Genomic DNA, 22,963 nt, shown 5'->3' with positions numbered 1-22,963 from the left:
GTTTTTGTTTTTTTTGCAGCACAGAATGGTTTGTGGGATCTTAGTTCCCAGACCAGGGATTGAACCTAGGCTTTCAGTAGTGAAAATGTGGAGTCCCAACCACAGGACTACCAGAGAATTTCCAGAGAAGTGTTGTTCACATATAAACAACCAGCTGAAAAATAGCTCTGCCGATTTTGTTTAAGCAACTGTTCTAAATATTTTTGTCCAAACTTAACCTGAGTAAGGACAAATCCCAAAATTTTTGTGCTCATTTTAAAATTGGTGGTCATTTCTGACAGCAGAAGTAAAAACAGAATCCTTTAAAAAAGGTGTGAATGTCATTGGAATTTCTAATTTTTTTTTTCTGTCAAGAGAAGACAGAAAAAAATTATAAATATATATATTCTTATTACATCTGGTCATTCTCTACCTTTTAAAACAATTAGCAATCAGTACAGTTCAGTGAGTTAACATGTCTGACTGCAACCCTATAGACTGTGGCACACCAGGCTTCCCTGTCCTTCACCAACTCCTGGAGCTTGCTCAAACTCATACCATCGAGTTGGAGATGTCATCAAACCATCTCATCCTCTTGTCATCCCCTTTTCCTCTTGCCTTCAATCTTTCCCAGCATCAGGATCTTTTCCAGTGAGTCAGTTCTTTGAATCAGGTGGCCAAAGTATTGGAGTTTCAGCTTCTGCATCAGTCCTTCCAATGAATATTCAAGACTGATTTCCTTTAGGATGGACTAGTTTGATCTTGCAGTCCAAGGGACTCTGAAGAGTCCTCTCCAACACCACAATTCAAAAACATAAATTCTTCAGTGCACAGCTTAGTTTTCTGAATGTTGAGTTTTAAGCCAGCTTTTTCTCTCTCCTTTTTCACTTTCATCAAGAGGTACTTTAGTTGTTCTTCACATTGTGCCTTAAGAGTGGTGTCATCTGCATATCTGAGGTTATTGATATTTCTCCTGGCAATCTTGATTTCAGCTTGTGCTTCATCCAGCCCAGCATTTCACATAATGTACTCTGCATATAAGTTAAATAAGCAGGGTGACAATATATAGCCTTGACAGACTCCTTTCCCTATTTGGAACCAGTCTGTTGATCCTTCTCCAGTTCTAACTGTTGCTTCCTGACCTGCATAAAGATTTCTCAGAGGCAGGTAAGGTGGTCTGATATTCCTATCTCTTTCAGGATTTTCCACAGTTTTGTGATCCACACAGTTAAAAACTTGAGCATAGCCAATAAAGCAAAAGTAGATGTTTTCTGGAACTCTCTTCCTTTTTCCGTGATCCAGCAGATGTTGGCAATTTGATCCCTGGGTCCTCTGCCTTTTCTAAGTCCAGCTAGAACATCTGGAAGTTAACGGTTCACGAACTGTTGAAGCCTGGCTTGGAGAATTTTGAGCATTACTTTGCTAGCATGTGAGATGAGTGCAATTGTGCAGTAGTTTGAGCATTCTTTGGCATTGCCTTTCTTTGGGATTGGAATGAAAACGCACCTTTTCCAGTCCTGTGGCCACTGCTGAGTTTTCCAAATTTGCTGGCATATTGAGTGCAGCACTTTCACAGCATCATCTTTGAGGATTTGAAATAGCTCAGTTGGAATCCCATCACCTCCAGAAGCTTTATTCCAAGTGATGCTAACTAAGGCCCACTTGACTTCGCATTCCAGTATTTCTGGCTCTAGGTGAGTGATCACACCATCGTCGTCATCTGGGCCATGAAGATCTTTTTTTGTATAGTTCTTCTGTGTATTCTTGCCACCTCTTAATATCTTCTGCTTCTGTCAGGCCCATACCATTCCTGTCTTTATCGTACCCATCTTTGCATGAAATGTTTCCTTGGTATCTCTGATTTTCTTGACGCGATCTCTGTAGTTTTTCCCCTTCTATTGTTTTCCTCTATTTCTTCGCATTGATCACTGAGGAAGGCTTTCTTATCTCTCCTTGCTATTCTTTGGAACTGCATTCAGATGGGTATATCTTTCATTTTCTCCTTTGCCTTTCGCTTCTCTTCTTTTCACAGCTATTTGAAAGGCCTCCTCAGACAACCGTTTTGCATTTTTGCATTTCTTTTCCATGGGGATAGTATTGATCCCTGCCTCCTGTACAATGCACAAACTTCCATCCATAGTTTTTCAGGCAGTCTGTCTATCAGATCTAATCCCTTGAATCTATTTTCTCACTTCCACTATATAATTGTAAGGGATTTGATTTAGGTCATACCTACATGGCCTAGTGGTTTTCCCTACTTTCTAAAATTTAAGTCTAAATCTTGTGATAAGGAGTTCATGATCTGAGCCAGGCAACTCCCAGTCTTTTTTTTGCTGACTGTATAGAGCTGCTCCATCTTTGGCTGCAAAGAATATAATCAATCTGATTTCGGTATTGACCATGTAGTGATTTCCTTTTGTAGAGTCATCTTAGTGTTTTTGGAAGAGGGTGTTTGCTAAGACCAGTGTGTTCTCTTGGCAAAACTCTTAGCCTTTGCCCTGCTTCATTCTGTACTCCAAGGCCAAATTTCCCTGTTACTCCAGCTATCTCTTAACTGCCTACTTTTGCATTTCAGTCCCCTATACGAAAAGGACATCTCTTTTGGGTGTTAGTTCTAGAAGGTCATTGTAGGTCTTCATAGAACTGTTCAGCTTCTTCAGCACTACTGGTTGGGACATATACTTGGATTACTGTGATACTGAATGGTTTGCCTTAGAAACAATCAGATATCATTCTGTTACTTTTGAGACTGCATCCAAGTAATGCATTTCAGACGCTTTTGTTGACTATGAGGGCTAAACTATTTCTTCTAAGGGATTCTTGTCCACAGTAGTAGATATAATGGTCTTCTGAATTAAATTCACCCATTTCAGTCCCTTTGAGTTCACCGATTCCTAAAATGTCAATCTTCACTCTTGCCATATCTTGCCTGATGCTTCCAATTTACCTTGATTCATGGACCTACCATTTCAGGTTCCTATGCAATATTGTCCTTTACAGCATCGGACTTTACTTCCATTACCAGTCACATCCACATTTGGTGTTGCTTTCATTTTGGCTCTGTCTCTTCCTTCTTTCCTATTTTGAGTGGCTTACTGAAGGAAATTATTCTTTTCTTCAATATTTGAAGAATTCAAGCTGCTTAGAAACAGATACGTTTCTATGTACTTTTTTATATTGTGACCCACTGTTCTACATCATGGCGAATTCCAAGTCTTGAAAGCTCAAGATGCTAGTTAATCCCTGGGAGTCTTTTCTTGTAAAACTTACTGCCACATTCTCCATATGAATTAAGAGCTACAGATTGAGAGGTAAAGTTGTGGAATATGGTGAGCATTTTGAGATGTTCTACAAGGAATATATTGCACATGCAAACAAATGACCTTGAAATGTTAGTTTCTAGGGAAACAGGCGTTTAACGGAAGACTGTTACATCTCAAGTATGTTGAATGTCCAGGCTTTGCTTAACAAGATATCCAGGGTGTATTGCTCTACTAACAACTAGTTTGGATAAGTCAATTCCCCTTGCCCCCAAGAACATATAATTAAAAGTACCAAAGTCCAAAGGGCACACTGAGTTATTTGAAAGGTCCACAGAAGTAAAGAGTGGTAAAGGATGGTAAAGAATCTGCCTGCAATGCAGGAGACCTTGGTTCAATCCCTGGGTTGAGAAGATTCACTGGAGAAGGGAATGGCAACCCATTCTAGGAGTCTTGCATAGAGAATCCCATGGACAGAGAAGCCTTCCGGGCTACAGTCCACAGAGTCACAAACAGTCAGACAGGATTGAACAACTAACACTTTTCACAGAAGCGAAACAAAAGAGAATTTTTGGTTTCGGCCCATGGTATTTAACTGTTGTGAAAGTATTCCTGAGTCATCTATACTGATAATTCTGTCATTTTCAGTGTCTTTTGTGTATACTCTCAGAGATGTCACACCTGGGTTGAAAAATAAAGAACCCTCATTCTCAGAGTACTATAGCTATAACCAGAAATTCTGTTTCAAATTGTATGAAGTGTTTCTTGTTTTTTCTTTCAGAGCTATCCACCAGACTGTTTCAGGAGTGGCCTTTTGTGGAGTTAAAGTTTGACGTTTCAAACACTTTACTCTGTCAGTCCCTACTACAGGGGAAAAAATTCTTACTGAATGATACATTTCAATAGTCCCCAGTCTATATAGTGTCTTTATAGGCTTGCATTCAGAATGCTAGAGTTTGTCTTGTTTCTGTTTTGTTTTTCTTGAGTAAATTATTTGTAACTAAAACCAACAATCTTCCTTCACAGAAACCAGCTGGTTCTTAATAGTGTTCCTGGTCATTGTGAATTGCACTGTCATCCTTGCGAGGGCAAACCATAAACTCTTGTAACCAGTCATCAAAAACTGTTGGTCTTATCTTTTTACTATCAAATATGTCCATTTCTATCTCTATTGGTCTGACCTTAGTTTAAATTGGCACTGTGCAACTCCATGCAGGTATTAGGTAAAAGAATCTTATCTGGGTGGACCTCTGCAATATCCTCCCAACTTGGTCTCTATACTTTCAGTATGTTTTAACTTTTTATTTATGTGTTTATTTTTGGCTTCCCTGGGTCTTCGTTGCTTCTCGCAGCCTTTCTCTAGTGGGGAGCAGGGGCCACACTCTAGTTGCAGTGTGAGGGCCATCACAGTGGCCTCTGCTGCTGCAGAATACGGGCTCTAGGGCTCACAGGCTTCAGTTAGTTGTGACTGGCAGGCTCCCGAGCGTGGCTCAGTAGGTACAGCACACGGGCTTAGTTGCCCTGCAGCACGTGGAATCGTTCTAGGCCAGAGATCAAACCCATATCCCCTGCATTGGCAGGTGGATTCTCAACCACTGGACCACCAAGGTAGTCCTCAGTATATTCCTTACTTGGTAGCTTAAAACCCTTTATGGCTGCTGCTTGCTCAAAAGCTAGATAACACAAGTCTTAGATGATCTGTCCTCTGCCTCCTCCTCTACAAGCTTCAAAATGGGCCTTTCTCTTGTGTTCTCCTCCTAGCTTCCTAGGCATTTGAGTTCTCTCAAAGCCGCATGGTTATTCTCATCTTAAAGCCTCACCCTAATTAGCACATACACCCTCACCTCAGATCAGGGTCCCTTGTTATATACTCTTATTGGAACACCCTATGTTTCATGGTGTTTCATAGTGTTTTGCAGTTTACGATATGTCTCTGCTACCAAACAACTTCATGAGGGGAGAAACTTCGTCTATTTTGCAGATGGTTTGAATGCAACACCTGGCATGTAGTAAGGCACCAAAGTATTTTTTGAATAGATTTCTTGTAACAAATCCCAGAAACTACAGAACTTAGTATTAGTGTGAGTTTTACACACAATAAAAATGAATTTATACAATTTTAATTACTTGGAACATTTACTTTCATATTAGTAGAAATAGCTTAGAGTCACTGCATTAGTGGAGAAGGCAATGGCACCCCACTCCGGTACACTTGCCTGGAAAATCCCACGGATGGAGGAGCCTGGTAGGCTGTAGTCCATGGGGTCGCTAAGAGTCGGACACGACTGAGTGACTTCACTTTCACTTTCATACATTGGAGAAGGGAATGGCAACCCACTCCAGCGTTCTTGCCTGGAGAATCTCAGGGATGGGGGTGCCTGATGGGCCGCACCGAGTCTGACACCGCTGAACTGACTTAGCAGCTGCAGCAGCACTGGATTAGGATTTTTGCCTAGTTTATCACTTTCTTTCTTGTAACTTCAGGCAAATCGTTGAAACACGTGAAGTCTCAATTTGCTCATTTGTACACGAACTCAACAGTAACCATGTCTTCCTAACCAGCTTTGTGAACCTCAAAGGAAAATTGCAAAAAACACTGAACTTTGTAAAATACAAATACAAGGGATGATTAATATAATACCTATGTCCTCTAGAAGAGTTAAGTCCAGAATGAGCTAAAGCTTGCAAGAGATAAAAGATGTTTAATGACAAACACAAATAATTTTCTAGCAAGAGCAAGGATGGAAAAGATGTGGAGTACTTAGTACTCAAGCTTTAGCTCCCTTCTGTCCCAAACTACTCTGACTAAAAAGAAATCAGTTTGAAGTGTCTTCAAGCTCTAAAATGTAACGTGATGGAGTTAAAATCTGATACAATTAACTGCTTTAAAGGAGTTGTTCAGTTCACCACACCCAGACGAATTACATCCTGGGTTCTGAAAAAACTTGCAGATATGAGTTCAGAAACACTGGGGGAAAATGAAGGGTTCTGAAAGAGAAAATGTACAACTTTCCCAGTTTTTAAAGTTTTTTTTAAAAAAACTTAGGTAAACGTATGTTATTGCTGGAAACCAGTAATAAATGTACTTGACTCTATGAACAAGATCAATAGAAGCCAGGATAAAGCACTATTCACTAGAGCACTATTTATTTCAATAAACTGATTATTTCTACTAGTAATGAGATATAAATCTTTGACCTTAAGCCCTCGTCTACTGAGAAACATACTTGTATAAACATAGTTTGATAAACCCTTTAAAGTGATATGAATGACAGTGACAGTGCATAAAGTGATATATGAGGAAATAGCTGAAATCAAGCTCATCACACTTTATCTGCATAGCACTGATAAACTATGGAAGTGCACATTCAGCAGCTTATTTAATAAGGTTTCATAATTCATATTTGAATTAATTTTAAAAATCAATAGTAATTATACTGTATGTCAAAGGCAAAGAAAATGAATCCTGCCCTCAAAAGACTTACTTTCTGGTGAGAAGGACAAACAAAATCTTAATGATTAGTGTAATATGTGAAGTCCTATGATGAAAAGAAGCAAAGGGGGGCTTGGGAGCCCTAAAGAAGGATACTTAAATCTAATGAAGAGATAAATGATTTGTCTTGAAAGGTTTCTTACAAGATGAGAAAAGGATTTCTTACTAGAGGTGAGATCTAAAGGATACTTGGGAGTTACTATATAAAACAAATGAAAAGAATAAGAGGCATTACAGATAGAAGAATAGTAGGGGAGAACATGAAGGATTTGGGAAACAAGCAGTTCAAACTGACCAAAAGGGAGGCACAATTGTGGGTTATGGCAGGAGTCCAGGCTACAGAGAAGTCAGACCATGAAAAACTGTCTTTTAAGTGCAGGAAAGTGCATTAGTAGTTGGGATGATTCATAATTGGTTGAACAGTCATACCCAAAAAGGCTTGATTGGTGGAGATATGTCAACCTGGAGGGATGTCTCTAATGTTATACTATAGAACCTTGGCTAGACCCAATTCTACTCAACATTTTACTTATAAAATTAATGTAGATGTGTTTAGCCAAAGCAGATGCGTGCTAAGTCACTTCAGTCTGACCCTTTGCAACCCTATGGATTATAGCCCTCCAGGCTCCTCTGTCCATGGGATTTTCCGGGCAAAAATGCTGGAGTGGATTGCTATGCCCTCCTCCAGGGGATCTTCTCAATCCATGGATCTGTGTGCATTGGCAAGTGGATTCTTTACCACTGGTGCCACCAGGGAACAGCTAAAGCAGATAGCCAGTATAATAGAAGAGCCCAAAAGATCCCAACAGGCAGAAACAATTAGACACACTGTTTAGGATAATTATTTTAAAATTCCGTGTGGAAAAAACGAGCTAGATGTCTCCTAAGATCCCTTTGCTGCTGCTGCTGCTAAGTCGCTTCAGTCGTGTCTGACTCTGTGCAACCCCATAGATGGCAGCCCATCAGGCTCCCCCGACCCTGGGATTCTCCAGGCAAGAACACTGGAGTGGGTTGTCATTTCCTTCTCCAATGCATGAAAGTGAAAAGTCAAAGTGAAGTTGCTCAGTCGTGTCCGCCTGTTAGCGACCCCATGGACTGCGGCCCACCAGGCTCCTCCATCCATGGGATTTTCCAGGCAAGAGTGCTGGAGTGGGGTGCCATTGCCTTCTCCAAGATCCCTTTATTTTTGAAATTCTGTGATTCTATTTCCAAAGAACATTGGTGCCCTTTTAAATATTTACCTAAGTATTCTAATTTCTTGAAGCTCATTTACAGGGCAGTAATTTATAAAAGTACCTTGTATGGAGTAGGTTGCTATTTCCTCCTCCAGGGGGTCAGGAAGATCCCCTGGAGGAGGAAATGACAACCCACTTGAGTATTCTTGCTGGGATAATCCCACGGACAGAAAAGCCTGATGGACTTTTCCGTGGGGTCACAGAGGTGGACACAACTGAGCACACACACATAGTACGCTTCAGAGAAAGCAGATCTAAAACTTGAAAGCTCGTGAATAAACATTTTTTCACTAGGATGTCTGAGTTCTATATAATGATTACAAAAATTATTTCAATGGCAAACATTACAATGTTTTTCCCCATTATTTTCATTACCTCCACCATAGTTTGAAAGTGAAAGTGAAGTCTCTCAGTCGTGTCCGACCATTTGAGACTTCTGGACTATAGCCCACCAAGCTCCTCCATCCATGGGATTCTCCAGGCAAGAATACTGAAATGGGTTGCTATTTCCTTCTCCATGGGATCTTCCCGACCCAGGGATCAAACCCAGGTCTCCCACATTGCAGGCAGATGCTTTAACCTCTGCACCACGAGGGAAGCCCTTAAATACAAGAATACAGTCTCTCAGAAAACCTCCTATAGAGACACAGAACTTCAGATCCAAGTACTAACATCAAAGATTTCAAGGGAGGAAAGGAAGCCAGGTTGAAAGAAGAAGGGGGAGGAGGCAGGAGTGGGCGGCGGGTGGGGGGAGAGGAATGGCCTTACAGATGTCTCCTGCCACCTACAGATACCCAGGCGTTATGGGACTTTTCCCTGGGCCTTCAGAGAAGGGAGGACTGGAAGTCGGCCCTACCAGAAATCAGACCAGACCAGAACCAGAATTCGAGTCCTCTGCCAAGAGGAGGTGATCAGTCTCCAATCCTCAGCTCAGGCTGAGGGCCCTTCGACCAGATTCCTGCGTCCAGGACCGGGGGACTAGAAAAACAGGGAAGGATAGGAAGGGTTAAGGAGAGGAAAGGGAGAGGGAAGAGGAGAGAGGTCAATAAAGTCTCTTGTTCCTTACCAGTGGGGGCACTCTAGCCAGTTGTCCACGTCAGGAGGAGATCAGGGACCAAAGGGTCTCCCTTGCGGCTGCTGGGTCTGGTCCATTGGCAGGCAAGCTGGCCCCTGAGTACCCCGAGTGGTCAGGATGTCAGTCTCAGTGAAGAAGAGTCCCTGCCAGAGTCGCCATTTGTTGCAGGAAGGTGGACCCCTTCCAGGACCTGAAACTGGGCTCTTCTCTAACACTCGGAAATGAATTGTCCGAAGAGACACGTGCTGACAAAGCAAGAGATTTTATTGGACAGGGCACCTGGGTGGAGAGCAGTAGGGTAAGGGAACCCAGGAGAACTGCTCCAGGGTTTGGCCCCAGCCACCCTGCTTCCGAGGCCAGGAGCAGCGGCCGGGAGGAGCCACACCACGTCGAAGGAGCGGTGGCTGCGCGGGCACAGGAGGGCCTAGAGGAGCTATCCCACGTTGAAGGTCAGGAACGGCGGCGGTGAGGAAATACCCCTCGTCCAAAGTAAGGAGCAGCGGCTGTGCTTTGCTGGAGTGGCCGTGAAGAGATACCCCACACCCAAGGTAAGAGAAACCCAAGTAAGATGGTAGGTGTTGCAAGAGGGCATCAGAGGGCAGACACACTGAAACCATATTCACAGAAAACTAGTCAATCTAATCACACTAGGACCACAGCCTTGTCTAACTCAATGAAACCAAGCCATGCCCACGGGGCAACCCAAGATGGGTGGGTCATGGTGGAGTAGTATATATAATGGTCATCTAAGTTAAATTCACCCATTCCAGTCCATCTTAGTTTGCTGATTCCTAGAATGTCGACGTTCACCCTTGCCATCTCTTGTTTGACCACTTCCAATTTGCCTTGATTCATGGACCTGACATTCCAGGTTCCTATGCAATATTGCTCTTTACAGCATTGGATCTTGCTTCTATTACCAGTCACATCCACAGCTGGGTATTGTTTTTGCTTTGGCTCCATCCCTACATTCTTTCTGGAGTTATTTCCCCACTGATCTTCAGTAGCATATTGGGCACCTAATGACCTGGGGAGTTCCTCTTTTGGTATCCTATCATTTTGCCTTTCCATACTGTTCATGGGGTTCTCAAGGCAAGAATACTGAAGTGGCTTGCCATTCCCTTCTCCATGCTGTCAGACCTCTCCACCATGACCCGCCTGTCTTGGATTGTCCCGCAGGCCTGGCTTGGTTTCATTGAGTTAGACAAGGCTGTGGTCCTAGTGTGATTAGATTGACTAGTTTTCTGTGAATATGGTTTCGGTGTGTCTGCCCTCTGATGCCCTCTTGCAACACCTACCATCTTACTTGGGTTTCTCTTACCTTGGGCATGGGGTATCTCTTCATGGCCACTCCAGCAAAGCACAGCCGCTGCGCCTTACCTTGGATGAGGGGTATCTCCTTACCGCCGCCGTTCCTGATCTTCAACGTGGGATAGCTCCTCTAGGCCCTCCTGTGCCTGCTCAGCCACAGCTACTCAGGTTGCTCCTCCCGGCCGCCTGCCCTGGCCTCAGGCATGGTCAGGGTTAGCCCCCTGTTAATGTCAGAGGAGTTGGTGAAAGTCATGAAATAGTAAAACAGACAGATTCTGGTTTTGGGGTAGATGCTCGAGAAAGCCTAGGGAGCCCCTTGAGTTCTGAAGCCTTGCTTAACAGTTCTCTTCCACACGACCCTGCCATGGGTGGGATCTCCCGTGGCGGCTCCCAGCAGGAATCCCTCAGAAGAAATGGAGTAGACATCATGGTCAACAAAAGAGTCCGAAATGCAGTACTTGGATGCAATCTCAAAAACGACAGAATCATCTCTGTTTGTTTCAAAAGCAAACCATTCAATATCAGAGTAATCCAAGTTTATGCCCCAACCAACAACGCTGAAGAAGCTGAAGTTGAATGGTTCTATGAATACTTATATGACCTTTTAGAACTAACACCGAAAAAGATGTCCTTTTCATTATAGGGGACTGGAATGCAAAAGTAGGAAGTCAAGAAACACCTGGAGTAACAGGCAAATTTGGCCTTGGAATGCAGAATGAAGCAGGGCAAAGACTAATAGAGTTTTGCCAAGAAAATGCACTGGTCATAGCAAACACCCTCTTACAACAACACAAGAGAAGACTCTACACATGGACATCACCAGATGGTCAACACCAAAATCAGATTGCATATATTCTTTGCAGCCAAAAATGGAGAAGCTCTATACAGTCAACAAAAACAAGACCAGGAGCTGACTGTGCCTCAGATCATGAACTCCTTATTACCAAATGCAGACTGAAATTGAAGAAAGTAGGGAAAACCGCTAGACCATTCAGGTATGACCTAAATCAAATCCCTTATGATTATACAGTGGAAGTAATAAATAGACTTAAGGGCCTAGATCTGATAGAAAGAGCGCCTGATGAACTATGGAATGAGGTTCATGACATCGTACAGGAGACAGGGATCAAGACCATCCCCATGGAAAAGAAATGCAAAAAAGCAAAATGGCTGTCTGGGGAGGCCTTACAAATAGCTGTGAAAAGAAGAGAGGCGAAAAGCAAAGGAGAAAGGGAAAGATATAAGCATCTGAATGCAGAGTTCCAAAGAATAGCAAGAAGAGATAAGAAAGCCTTCCTCAGCGATCAATGCAAAGAAATAGAGGAAAACAACAGAATGGGAAAGACTAGAGATCTCTTCAAGAAAATTAGAGATACCAAGGGAACATTTCATGCAAAGATGGGCTGGATAAAGGACAGAAATGGTATGGACCTAACAGAAGCAGAAGATATTAAGAAGAGGTGGCAAGAATACATGGAAGAACTGTACAAAAAAGATCTTCACGACCCAGATAATCATGATGATGTGATCACTAATCTAGAGCCAGACATCTTGGAATGTGAAGTCAGTGGGCCTTAGAAAGCATCACTACGAACAAAGCTAGTGGAGGTTATGGAATTCCAGTTGAGCTGTTTCAAATCCTGAAAGCTGATGCTGTGAAAGTGCTGCACTCAATATGCCAGCAAATTTGGAAAACTCAGCAGTGGCCACAGGACTGGAAAAGGTCCGTTTTCATTCCAATCCCAAAGAAAGGCAATGCCAAAGAATGCTCAAACTACCGCACAATTGCACTCATCTCACATGCTAGTAAAGTCATGCTCAAAATTCTCCAAGCCAGGCTTCAGCAACACGTGAACCGTGAACTCCCTGATGTTCAAGCTGGTTTTAGAAAAGGCAGAGGAAAAAAAAAAGAAAGAAAAGGCAGAGGAACCAGAGATCAAATTGCCAACATCTGCTGGATCATGGAAAAAGAAAGAGAGTTCCAGAAAAACATCTATTTCTGCTTTATTGACTATGCTAAAGCCTTTGACTGTGTGGATCACAATAAACTGTGGAAAATTCTGAGAGAGATGGGAATACCAGACCACCTGACCTGCCTCTTGAGAAATTTGTATGCAGGTCAGGAAGCAACAGTTAGAACTGGACATGGAACAACAGACTGGTTCCAAATAGGAAAAGGAGTACATCAAGGCTGTATATTGTCACCCTGCTTATTTAACTTATATGCAGAGTACATCATGAGAAACGCTGGACTGGAAGAAACACAAGCCGGAATCAAGACTGCCGGGAGAAATATCAATAACCTCAGATATGCAGATGACACCACCCTTATGGCAGAAAGTGAAGAGGAACTAAAAAGCCTCTTGATGAAAGTGAAGGAGGAGAGCAAAAAAGTTGGCTTAAAGCTCAACATTCAGAAAAGTAAGATCATGGCATCAGGTCCCATCACTTCATGGGAAATAGATGGGGAAACAGTGGAAACAGTGTCAGACTTTATTTTGGGGGGGCTCCAAAATCACTGCAGATGGTGACTGCAGCCATGAAATTAAAAGATGCTTACTCCTTGGAAGAAAAGTTATGACCAACCTAGACAGTATATTCAAAAGCAGAGACATTAGTTTGTCGACTAAAGTCCATCTAGTCATGGCTATGGTTTTCCCTTTGGTCATGTATGAATGTGAGAGTTGGACTGTGAAGAAATCTGAGTGCCGAAGAATTGATGCTTTTGAACTGTGGTGTTGGAGAAGACTCTTGAGAGTCCCTTGGACTGCAAGGAGATCCAACCAGTCCATTCTGAAGGAGATCAACCCTGGCATTTCTTTGGAAGGAATGATGCTAAAGCTGAAGCTCCAGTACTTTGGCCACCTCATGCGAAGAGTTGACTCATTGGAAAAGACTCTGATGCTGGGAGGGATTGGGGGCAGGAGGAGAAGGGGACGACAGAGGATGAGATGGCTGGATGGCATCACTGACTCGATGGACGTGAGTCTGAGTGAACTCCGGGAGTTGCTGATGGACAGGGAGGCCTGGCGTGCTGCGATTCATGGGGTCGCAAAGAGTCGGACACGACTGAGCGAGTGAACTGAACTGAATGTGTATTATTTCATAAGATGTTTGTTTATATATAAATGTGGATATATACGTATATCTGTGTCTTGGGTCACAGTGTGAAATGTATTATTGTGGGCCAGATGGAAAAAGGTTTGAAAAACACTGCAACACACATTAATTCTTTTGTTCCTTTGCTTATTTTTCATGTTCAAGGCAAGACTTTACTTTTAAATAGATTATCTGTTTGTCAAAGTTTTGGAAACTATTAGGTTGGTGCAAATATAATTTTGGCTTTTGCATTGTTGAAATTTGCCATTTGATAATAGAATACAATCTTTAAGAAATGTGATTATGTTAACATCATTTTAATGCCCATTTCTCACTTTATTTTTTTGCTAATCATTTATTACTTGCTGTTTGTATTTATTTTGGACTAGGGAAATGATATCAGACAAAAAGCAAATTTGAGTGATTTTCTTATCTAAGTTCAACCTGGCTCGTGAAGTAGCAGAGACAAATTGCAACATCAACAGCGCATTTGGCCCAGGAACTGCTAACGAATGTACCAGGCAGTGGTGGGTCAAAAGTTTTGGAAAGGAGATGAGAGCCTTGAAGATGAGCAGCATAGTGGCCAGGCATGGGAAGTTGACAGCGACCAATTGGGACGATCATCAAAGGTGATCCTCTTACAGCTGCAGATGTTCCTGAAGAACTCAACGTCCACTATTCTATGGTTGTTCCGCATTTGTAGCAAAGTGGAAGTGTGAAAGAGCTTGATATGTGGGTGCCTCATGAGCTATGAGTGTGTTAGTCGTTCAGTTTTGTCCAACTCTTTGCAACCCCATGGACTGTAGCCCAACAGGCTTTTCTGTCCATGGGATTCTCCAGGCAAGAATATGCTGACTGTAAATTAAAAAAAAACAACACAAAAAACTGTCATTTGGAAGCTTCATCTTCTCTTATTCTATGCAACAACAACAAACCATTTCTCTATCGGATTGTATATTAACACAGCAACCGGTGACAACCAGCTCAGTGCCTGGACAGAGAAGAAGCTCCAGAGCACTTCCCCAATTCAAGCTTGCTCCAAAAAGGAAAAAAAAAGGGTCATGGTCACTGTTTGGTGGTTTGCTGCCAGTCTACTCCACTACAGCTTTATGAATCCTGGTGAAACCATGACATCTGAGAAGTATGCTCAGCAAATTGATGAGATGCACTGAAAACGGCAATGCCTGCAGCCAGCATTGGTCAACAGAAAGGGCCCAATTTTTCTCCACAACAATCCTTGACCACATGTAGAACAACCAATGCTTCAAAAGTGGAAAGAATTGGGCTACAAAGTTTTGCCTCATCCGCCACATTCACCTGACCTCTTGTCATCGGACTACCACTTCTTCAAGCATTTGGCAACTTTTTTTGCAGGGAAAAAACTTCCACAATTAGCAGGAGGCAGAAAATGCTTTTCAAGAGTTCCTCGAATCCTAAGGCAAGGGTTTTTATTCTACAGGAATAAACAAATTTATTTCTCTTTGGCAATAATGTTTATTGTAATGATTCCTATATTGATTAATAAAAATGTGTCTGAGCCTAGTTATAATGTCTTAAAATTCATGGTCAGAAACCTCTACTTTTGCACCAACCTAATATAAAGTACTGTATCTCTGTAAAATATTTTTGTTTCAGTACCTCGCATAATATCTGGTGAATAGAAGGTTTTAAATACATATGGATTGAACCAGAAACCAGAAATAATATGCAATATATAAAGGTTAGAAGTTCTTGGTCTTCTAGGTGGTCCAAAGTCCTTTGAGAAGTTGTTGAAGGTTTTGGACCCTCTTTCCAAAAGAAGCTCAAGCATTCACAAATCGGCAGGGATTCTAGAGAACTCCTGAAATGCCATCCATCTCCCATGAAGGATCTATGCTTCCTGAAAACCCCAAATAACCATGTTTAGAACTGGACATGGAACAACAGACTGGTTCCAAATAGGAAAAGGAGTACGTCACCCTGCTTATTTAACTTATATGCAGAGTACGTCATGAGAAACGCTGGACTGGAAGAAACACAAGCTGGAATCAAGATTGCCAGGAGAAATAACAATAACCTCAGATATGCAGATGACACCACCCTTATGGCAGAAAGTGAAGAGGAGCTAAAAAGCCTCTTGATGAAAGTGAAAGAGGAGAGTGAAAAAGTTGGCTTAAAGCTCAACACTCAGAAAACGAAGATCATGGCATCTGGTCCCATCACTTCATGGGAAATAGATGGGAAACAGTAGAAACAGTGTCAGACTTTATTTTTGGGGGCTCCAAAATCACTGCAGATGGTGACTGCAGCCATGAAATTAAAAGACGCTTACTCCTTGGAAAAAAAGTTATGACCAACCTAGACAGAATATTCAAAAGCAGAGACATTACTTTGCCAACTAAGGTCCGTCTAGTCAAGGCTATGGTTTTTCCTGTGGTCATGTATGGATGTGAGAGTTGGACTGTGAAGGCTGAGCGTCGAAGAATTGATGCTTTTGAACTGTGGTGTTGGAGAAGACCCTTGAGAGTCCCTTGGACTGCAAAGGAGGTCCAACCAGTCCATTCTGAAGGAGATCAACCCTAGGATTTCTTTGGAAGGAATGATGCTAAAGCGTACTTTGGCCACCTCATGCGAAGAGTTGACTCATTGGAAAAGACTGTGATGCTGGGAGGGATTGGGGGCAGGAGGAGAAGGGGACGACAGAGGATGAGATGGCTGGATGGCATCACTGACTCGATGGACGTGAGTCTGAGTGAACTCCGGGAGTTGGTGATAGACAGGGAGGCCTGGCGTGCTGCGATTCATGGGGTCGCAAAGAGTCGGACACGACTGAGAGACTGAAGTGAACTGAACTGAACTCATGACTGTGTTCTGAGATCAAGAGCAGAATAATGCTTCAGGGTTAGATTACTTTTTAAATTCTCCTGCAAATCCCAGGATTCTAGAACTGCGGTCCTGGAAAGGCAGAAGCAGAGATGGAAAGGTGTAACTGTCTGGTTTCCATTTAGCGTTCTGGTCAACTGAACAGTAGGGCAACTTGAACATTTTACATAACGCTGGCATTTGAATGCCACAGTAATCCGGTGATGATGACACGGCAGCGCGGAGTGGCTTAATGATTTAGCTGAAAGGATTCAGCCGGTACGCTCTGGAAATGAGACTGGAAACAGCCTTCCAGGGTGAAGTAGCGCGAACGGAGGCGGAGGAAAGGGCGGGGCCGCGCACGCGCGCCGCTGCGTCACCGCCGACGCCTCCGGGTGTCCTCTCGCAGCGAGCCTTCCTCTCAGTCCAGTACGGTGGCCGACCGGAGCCAGACGCTGGGGATGAATGAAGGTGCTGCGTGCGGGTGGAAACAGTCTCCTCAGCTTTCCCGTCCCTGCAGTCCAGGCTCTGCCTTTGCGCGGTGTCCCCGTCCAGCCCCCGTCGCACCGCCGGCCTGACTGATCCCGACGCCTGGGGTTTTTGGTGCCCAGGTCGACTCAGGGCAGAGCTGTAGGGCTGGGGAAGCCGGGTTCTCGCCTAGGCCCAACCTCGGACCGCGCTCTCGATTTCTACCGCGCCCCGCCCGTAGGGCGCGGAATCCGGGTGGGGTCCCGGGAGGCCGGAGGGTAGACCTGAAGGTATGAGGCTCCCGCTTCTAAGGCCTCGGAGCGTTTCGGGGTCTGTGTCCGCCACCGGCCCGACTTTTCTCCAGCGGAGGGACTGGTTGGTTCACGTTACGCCCGGGGGCGAGACCTATGAGCGCTCAGGTCTCCTCGCCTCTGCTCTCTCAGCCCGCCCCTCTGTTAAAAGGCCAGCTCCTCTTGCTGAAAAGCAGAACGTTTCTGCCCACGGCTCTTGTTACGCCTGATTCTGCTAGTCTATGGGTCTCTGAGGGGATGGCTTTGGCTACCAGTTTTTTTGTTTCTGATTACTCTTGAGAAGTGTTCAAGTGGGATTCAGCTTTCTCCTCTCTGCTAGGAGCTAATTGCACCTTCGCAGCTGTTTTCTTTTCTCTTTTTTTTTAACCTAGTAACATAGGGGATATAGGATAGAGTTCTGGTCTCCAGAGCTTTGAAGCTGGCATAGCTTCTGGCTGGTGAGGCAGTTTACCAGTGCATCTGCCAACCCGTGGAGGGTCGGAAAGAGAACCTAACAGTCCTTTACATGTTCTGGGTAGGCATGCGAAACTAAAGAGGTATTGAAGATGAGCATTCTTAGTCATGCTGTTCTTTTACTTTGGATTGTGGCCCTCAGATGACTGCTATAGTGGAGAAAGTGTTGCCCTGGAATTTAGTAGAGGAGGGTTCAGCTTTAGATTTTGCCGCCGACTAGTAATACTCCTCTGGGCCTGTTACTTAATCTCTCTGGCTTTCCTATTCTTTCTCTGCAAAATGAGAGTATTAGAACAAGATCCCTGAGGCTGAAAGACGTTAGTATACTGTTTTCTTTCTCATTTTCTAGATGGCAGTAGAAACACAGGGAGTCAGTAATTGTGCCAGGAATATTGCCAACATATAAGAATAATCACATTTTTTCAGAGTTTTTAAAAAGAGGGGCATTCGTATATGTGCAGTTATACCCCTACTTTCTTTGCTTTTTTAAAAAAATTATTTTTAATTGAAGGATTTATAAGTATTGCATTTACTGTAAGACTACAATATTGCATTGGTTTCTACCAAACATCATTTTTTTTCTTTTTCTAACCACTAGGATCAACAGTGATAATGACCGAGTGTACAAGCCTTCAGTTTGTCAGTCCTTTTGCTTTTGAGGCAATGCAGAAGGTGGATGTTGTTCGTTTGGCATCTTTAAGTGATCCGGAGTTGAGACTTCTCCTGCCCTGCTTGGTGCGGATGGCGCTTTGTGCACCTGCTGACCAGAGCCAAAGCTGGGCTCAGGATAAAAAACTCATCCTTCGTCTTCTCTCCGGAGTGGAAGCTGTCAATTCTATTGTTGCATTGCTGTCTGTGGACTTTCATGCTTTAGAACAGGATGCTAGCAAAGAGCAACAGCTTAGGTAATGAATATTGTATAATATGTGAATTGGTATTTACTTGGATATGCTAAAAAAAAAAAGGAAATCAAAAATTTTTGGAGCTTTTTAGGACTTCTTATTGCAGTGCATTCTTCCAAAAAAGAGAAGATTGGGACTCTAAACTTTGGAGAGCATTTTTTTAAAGTTATTTTTTATTTACAATTAAAATTCTAGGATCATTTGAATTCTGTATTGTGAAATGTGCTGAGAACCTTGGCTGTATAGACATTTGTATTCAGGCCTTCCCTGATGGCTCAGACGGTAGAGTCTGCCTGCCAGTGAAGGAGACGCCAGTTTAACCCCGGGTCAAGAAAGTCCCCCTGGAGACAGGTGGCAACCCACTCCAGTATTCTTGCCTGGGAAATCCCATGGACAGAGAAGCTTGGTGGGCTACAGTCCATGATGTTGCAAAAATAGCCTGAGCTGACTTAGGTATATATGCAGGCTAAAATGATTAGGCCAGTTGCTCTCAGTGGGAAGTGGATAGAGTAAGTTTCCCTAGAGCAAAAGGATTTATTGGAGTCTCCTGGGAGGCTTGTTAAGCTTACATTGAGTTCCCCAAATTCGAGGCATGCTTTGTCCTTCCTTGCTCATTGTGAATCCAGTTGTGAGCCACTGTTATTAATGGAAGTGGGTGTTAACCTGTCAGTTGTGATTGAAGTCTTTACACAGGTTGTGAATCTCTGAAATAGACAATATAGTATTCAGAAGTAATACATTCATGAAATATATCAAAAGAATTCATACATTCTTTTGTAGATTATTTCTATAAAAGATAGTTTTTATGCTTTTATTTCTGTGCCAGTGTTTTCATAATTGTTTTACACGTGTGTACTTTATTAGGCATAAACTTGGAGGAGGCAGTGGAGAGAGCATCCTAGTATCACAGCTTCAGCATGGACTGACTTTAGAGTTTGAACACAGTGATTCACCTCGTCGATTGCGTCTTGTGCTTAGTGAACTGTTGGCGATTATGAACAAGGTGCATTTATTTAAATCACAGCTCAAAATGTGCATGATTTGATGTCTATACATAAAAGATAGAAACAGGCTGTACTTCCCTGGTGGTCCAGTGGTTAAGAATCTGCCTTCCAGTGCAGGGGAAGTTTGATTCCAGGTCAGGGAACTAAGATCCCAAATGGCAGGGGCAACTAAGCCCCTGTACTGCAACTGTGACCTGATGTAGTCAAAAAAGAAAAGAAAAGGTAGAAACAGGCAGGAAGGCAGGCAACTTGCACCTTCTTGGACACATATCATATTTGTTAGTCAAGTGGCTTCCTTTCAAAGGCTTGAACGGATATTAAGTGCCTCCTTTTCAAGGCTGTTTTATAATTGCTGTTTTCTCTCATTTATGTCTGCTCTGCATTCTGTATCATAAGGTGTTTTTTTTTTTTTTCCTGTATGGAGTCCATACGATGACTTCTTAATAGAATACATAGCTCGACTTGTAAATCACCAAAGTTGATATCTCTATAAGATAGGATTTCCCACAGTAAATATGTGCAGTATGTACGTGATTCTTCAAAATATGTGTGACTCCTTTAGATACTGAGTGAATTACATACATCCTACATAACGGTGAGTGGGGAGTATTGAGGCTGAATTGGATGTGGGATATTTGGCTAGCCTCACTCACTAGATGACTGAATTGTTGCTGTGTACTAATGAAGGTTATTCAGCCTCTTGTCTCAGCAAAAAGATAAGTTACTTTATTTATTTTTATTGAAGATTTTCATTATTTTATTTCTTATGTACATAGATTAGGTCATGGACTTTGGGTGATGATGGTTAACTGAAAATCTGAATTTTAAATTTGTGAATGTCAGGTTTTATCATGCAAATTGGATCTTGATATTAAGATGTCTTATATGAGATGAGGCTCAGAATTTGAGAAACAGATGTTTTTTACTTTGAGAATCTCAAGGTCAGTTACTTTATAATAAAGTTTAATTTTGTAAACTGTGGACCAATAAAACCTAAATTCTGTTTCCAAAGAAAATACTGATATGGGAGAGATTTGTTTAGTTCTAGATAGCTTTTAAGATATGTTATAAATCTTAATTTTTTTCCCTATTACAAAGTTATTTACCTCAACTCTTTTCTTCTGTACTCATACTCTTTATTTTTTTTTTTTATTTTCTTTTTTTCTTTTTCTTATTTTTTTTTATTGTGCCATGTGGCTTGTGTGATCTTAGTTCCCCGAATAGGGGTTGAACCTGGGCCCTTGATAGTGAAAGCATGAAGTCCTTACCACTGGACTTCCAGGGAATTCCTGATAATCTTTAATTTTAACTAATATTTTCCTATATCTTTTTATTAATGGCTGTAATGAAATAAGTGACGTAGGTAGCATTCCTAGTTCACATCTTTGGCGTATCTTTAACTCCAGATGTCTCTAAATATTTATATAGAAATAAATTAATAAGACTCATATATTGCATGTCTGGAATAGTAATGTGACTGACTAATTGTGGTTACATTGGTACAAATTCATCCAGTCCTGCATATTCTTCTACAGTATATTAATGGCTATTAAGAGACATGGTCTGTAAGCTCAACAAAGAATTGCAAGCATAGTAAGGGATCCAATTCATTACCTGAAATTAAGAGAACTCATCATTTTTCTTTCTTTTTAAGGTATCTGAGTCCAGTGGAGAATTTTTTTTAAAATCATCTGAGCTATTTGAGAGTCCAGTCTACTTGGAGGAAGCTGCAGATGTACTTTGTATTTTACAAGCAGGTACTGTAATGAATGCTGAGACATATTTCAGATGCAGTTAAATGTTCCTGTTAAACGATAACTGTGTAACTTCTTAACCTGGAATATTGTGTTATTTGAAAGTTCACCTAATTAAGAATATACCTTAAAAGTTTAGGTCAAAAGGACTAATAGTAGCACAATGATTAAATAAATTATATTATTTCCATAATAGAGTGTACTCTGCTGCTATTAAAATGGTGTATATTTGAAGACCTTTAATCATTTTGGAAAATGTTCACAATATATGTTAAATGAAAAAAGCAGGTGGCAAAAGGGTAAGTAGAATAAAATCCTAGTTTTGTTAAAAGTACAGGGATACTCATAGGGGAATTAAAATCAGATCTTGCAGATTACTAACTTTGAGTGATGGGACTAGAGCTGATTTTATTTTTATTCTTTGTGCTTTTTGTATTTTCTGGGTTCTTTATAACAAGTGTGCAGGATCAGAATGAAAAGATAGAAGACACAGAAATGCAGAGAAACTTTTCATGAAAGTAACTTTTTTAACCAACACCGTCCACCACAGCAGTGAAGACAGTGTTCTGCGTGATGTGTCCAGTACAGGGGCCACTAGCCGCGTGTAGTGTTGGAGTTCTTAAATGTGCATGTGTGACTGAGGAGCGGAACTATCTGTAGCTTAACTTAAATAATCACGTGGCCAGTGGCTGCCCCACTGGACAAGTCAGCTTGAGACTGAAAAGAAAGTACCTTAATTTAATCGCTTTTAAATATCATTGGTGAAATGTCAAAGATGTTTGACGTATAATACAATGAAGTATCACTCCTTAGTAATAACACTGATTTTGTTTTCTTACAGAGCTCCCTTCCCTGCTTCCTATAGTTGATGTAGCTGAAGCCTTGCTCCATGTTAGAAACGGTGCCTGGTTCTTGTGTCTGCTGGTGGCCAATGTTCCTGATAGTTTTAACGAAGGTAAATGCAATTTTAAAGTGGAATATTGGGGACTTCCCTGGTGGTCCAGTGGTTAAGACTCCATGCTTCCAGTGGAGAGGGTGTGGGTTCAATCCCTGGTCAGGGAACCACGATCTCACTTGCTGGGCAGCATGGCCAAAAACAAAAGAAAATACAAATAAAACAACAGCAATAACAAAAAGGGATACTGAAGAGATTTGCTTGGGCATGTGTGGGACCTATTTTTTGAGCTAAGAAGAAACATTTATAAGGTTTTATCTGAAATTTTATTTTTTGAAAATTTATTAGTGAATGGCTGTAGAAATGGGCTTTCCAGGTGGCTCAGTGGTAAAGAATCTGCCTGCCAGTGCAGGAGATGCAGGTTCGATCCCTGGGTTGGGAAGATCCCCTGGAGAAGGAAATGGCAACCCACTCCAGTATTCTTGCCTGGAAAATCCCATGGACAGAGGAGCCTGGCAGTACACGGGGTTGCAAAGAGTTGGACACAACTTAGTCACTAAACAATAAACAATTGTAGAAATATTGAGTTTAGAGAATTCAAAATTGTTTGGAAATTACAAATGTAAATACAGTGAGATGCAGCATTTTTTTTTTTTGCATTTGTCACCAGTGCTATAATAGGGAAGTAAAAAATATTAAAGACATAGAAGCTATAATTTCTGTACTCATTGAACAAAGGGGAGAGGACATTTATCTGTGAAATAGCCAGAGGGCAACATGAGATATATGGATCGGAAATAACAGCAATCAGACTTCGATATTTTAGGCTTATTGCTGTCAGCTTGCAGAAAAGTATAGGGTAGAAACTGCGAAAAATCAACTA

The 22,963-nt window shown here is 42.0% G+C and overlaps 1 protein-coding gene across 1 annotated transcript in view; it reads left to right on the top strand.

Moving 5' to 3' along the window:
• The first annotated feature begins 16,693 nt into the window (after positions 1-16,693).
• The window catches only part of INTS2 (integrator complex subunit 2), a 54,772-nt gene continuing 48,502 nt past the window's right edge, over positions 16,694-22,963 (top strand). The window contains exons 1-5 of the mRNA XM_040244161.1: positions 16,694-16,764; positions 18,124-18,430; positions 19,292-19,430; positions 21,086-21,188; positions 22,027-22,140. Of these exons, the coding sequence (XP_040100095.1) occupies positions 16,755-16,764; positions 18,124-18,430; positions 19,292-19,430; positions 21,086-21,188; positions 22,027-22,140 (673 nt within the window). The 5' untranslated portion in view covers positions 16,694-16,754. The remainder of the gene's footprint in view (positions 16,765-18,123; positions 18,431-19,291; positions 19,431-21,085; positions 21,189-22,026; positions 22,141-22,963) is intronic.

Source organism: Oryx dammah, unplaced genomic scaffold, assembly GCF_014754425.2.
Source record: "Oryx dammah isolate SB20612 unplaced genomic scaffold, SCBI_Odam_1.1 HiC_scaffold_8, whole genome shotgun sequence".
NCBI classification, from domain to species: Eukaryota; Metazoa; Chordata; class Mammalia; order Artiodactyla; family Bovidae; genus Oryx; species Oryx dammah.
The sequence above is the reverse complement of the archived record's forward strand: the minus strand, read 5'-3'. Positions and strand labels throughout refer to the sequence as shown.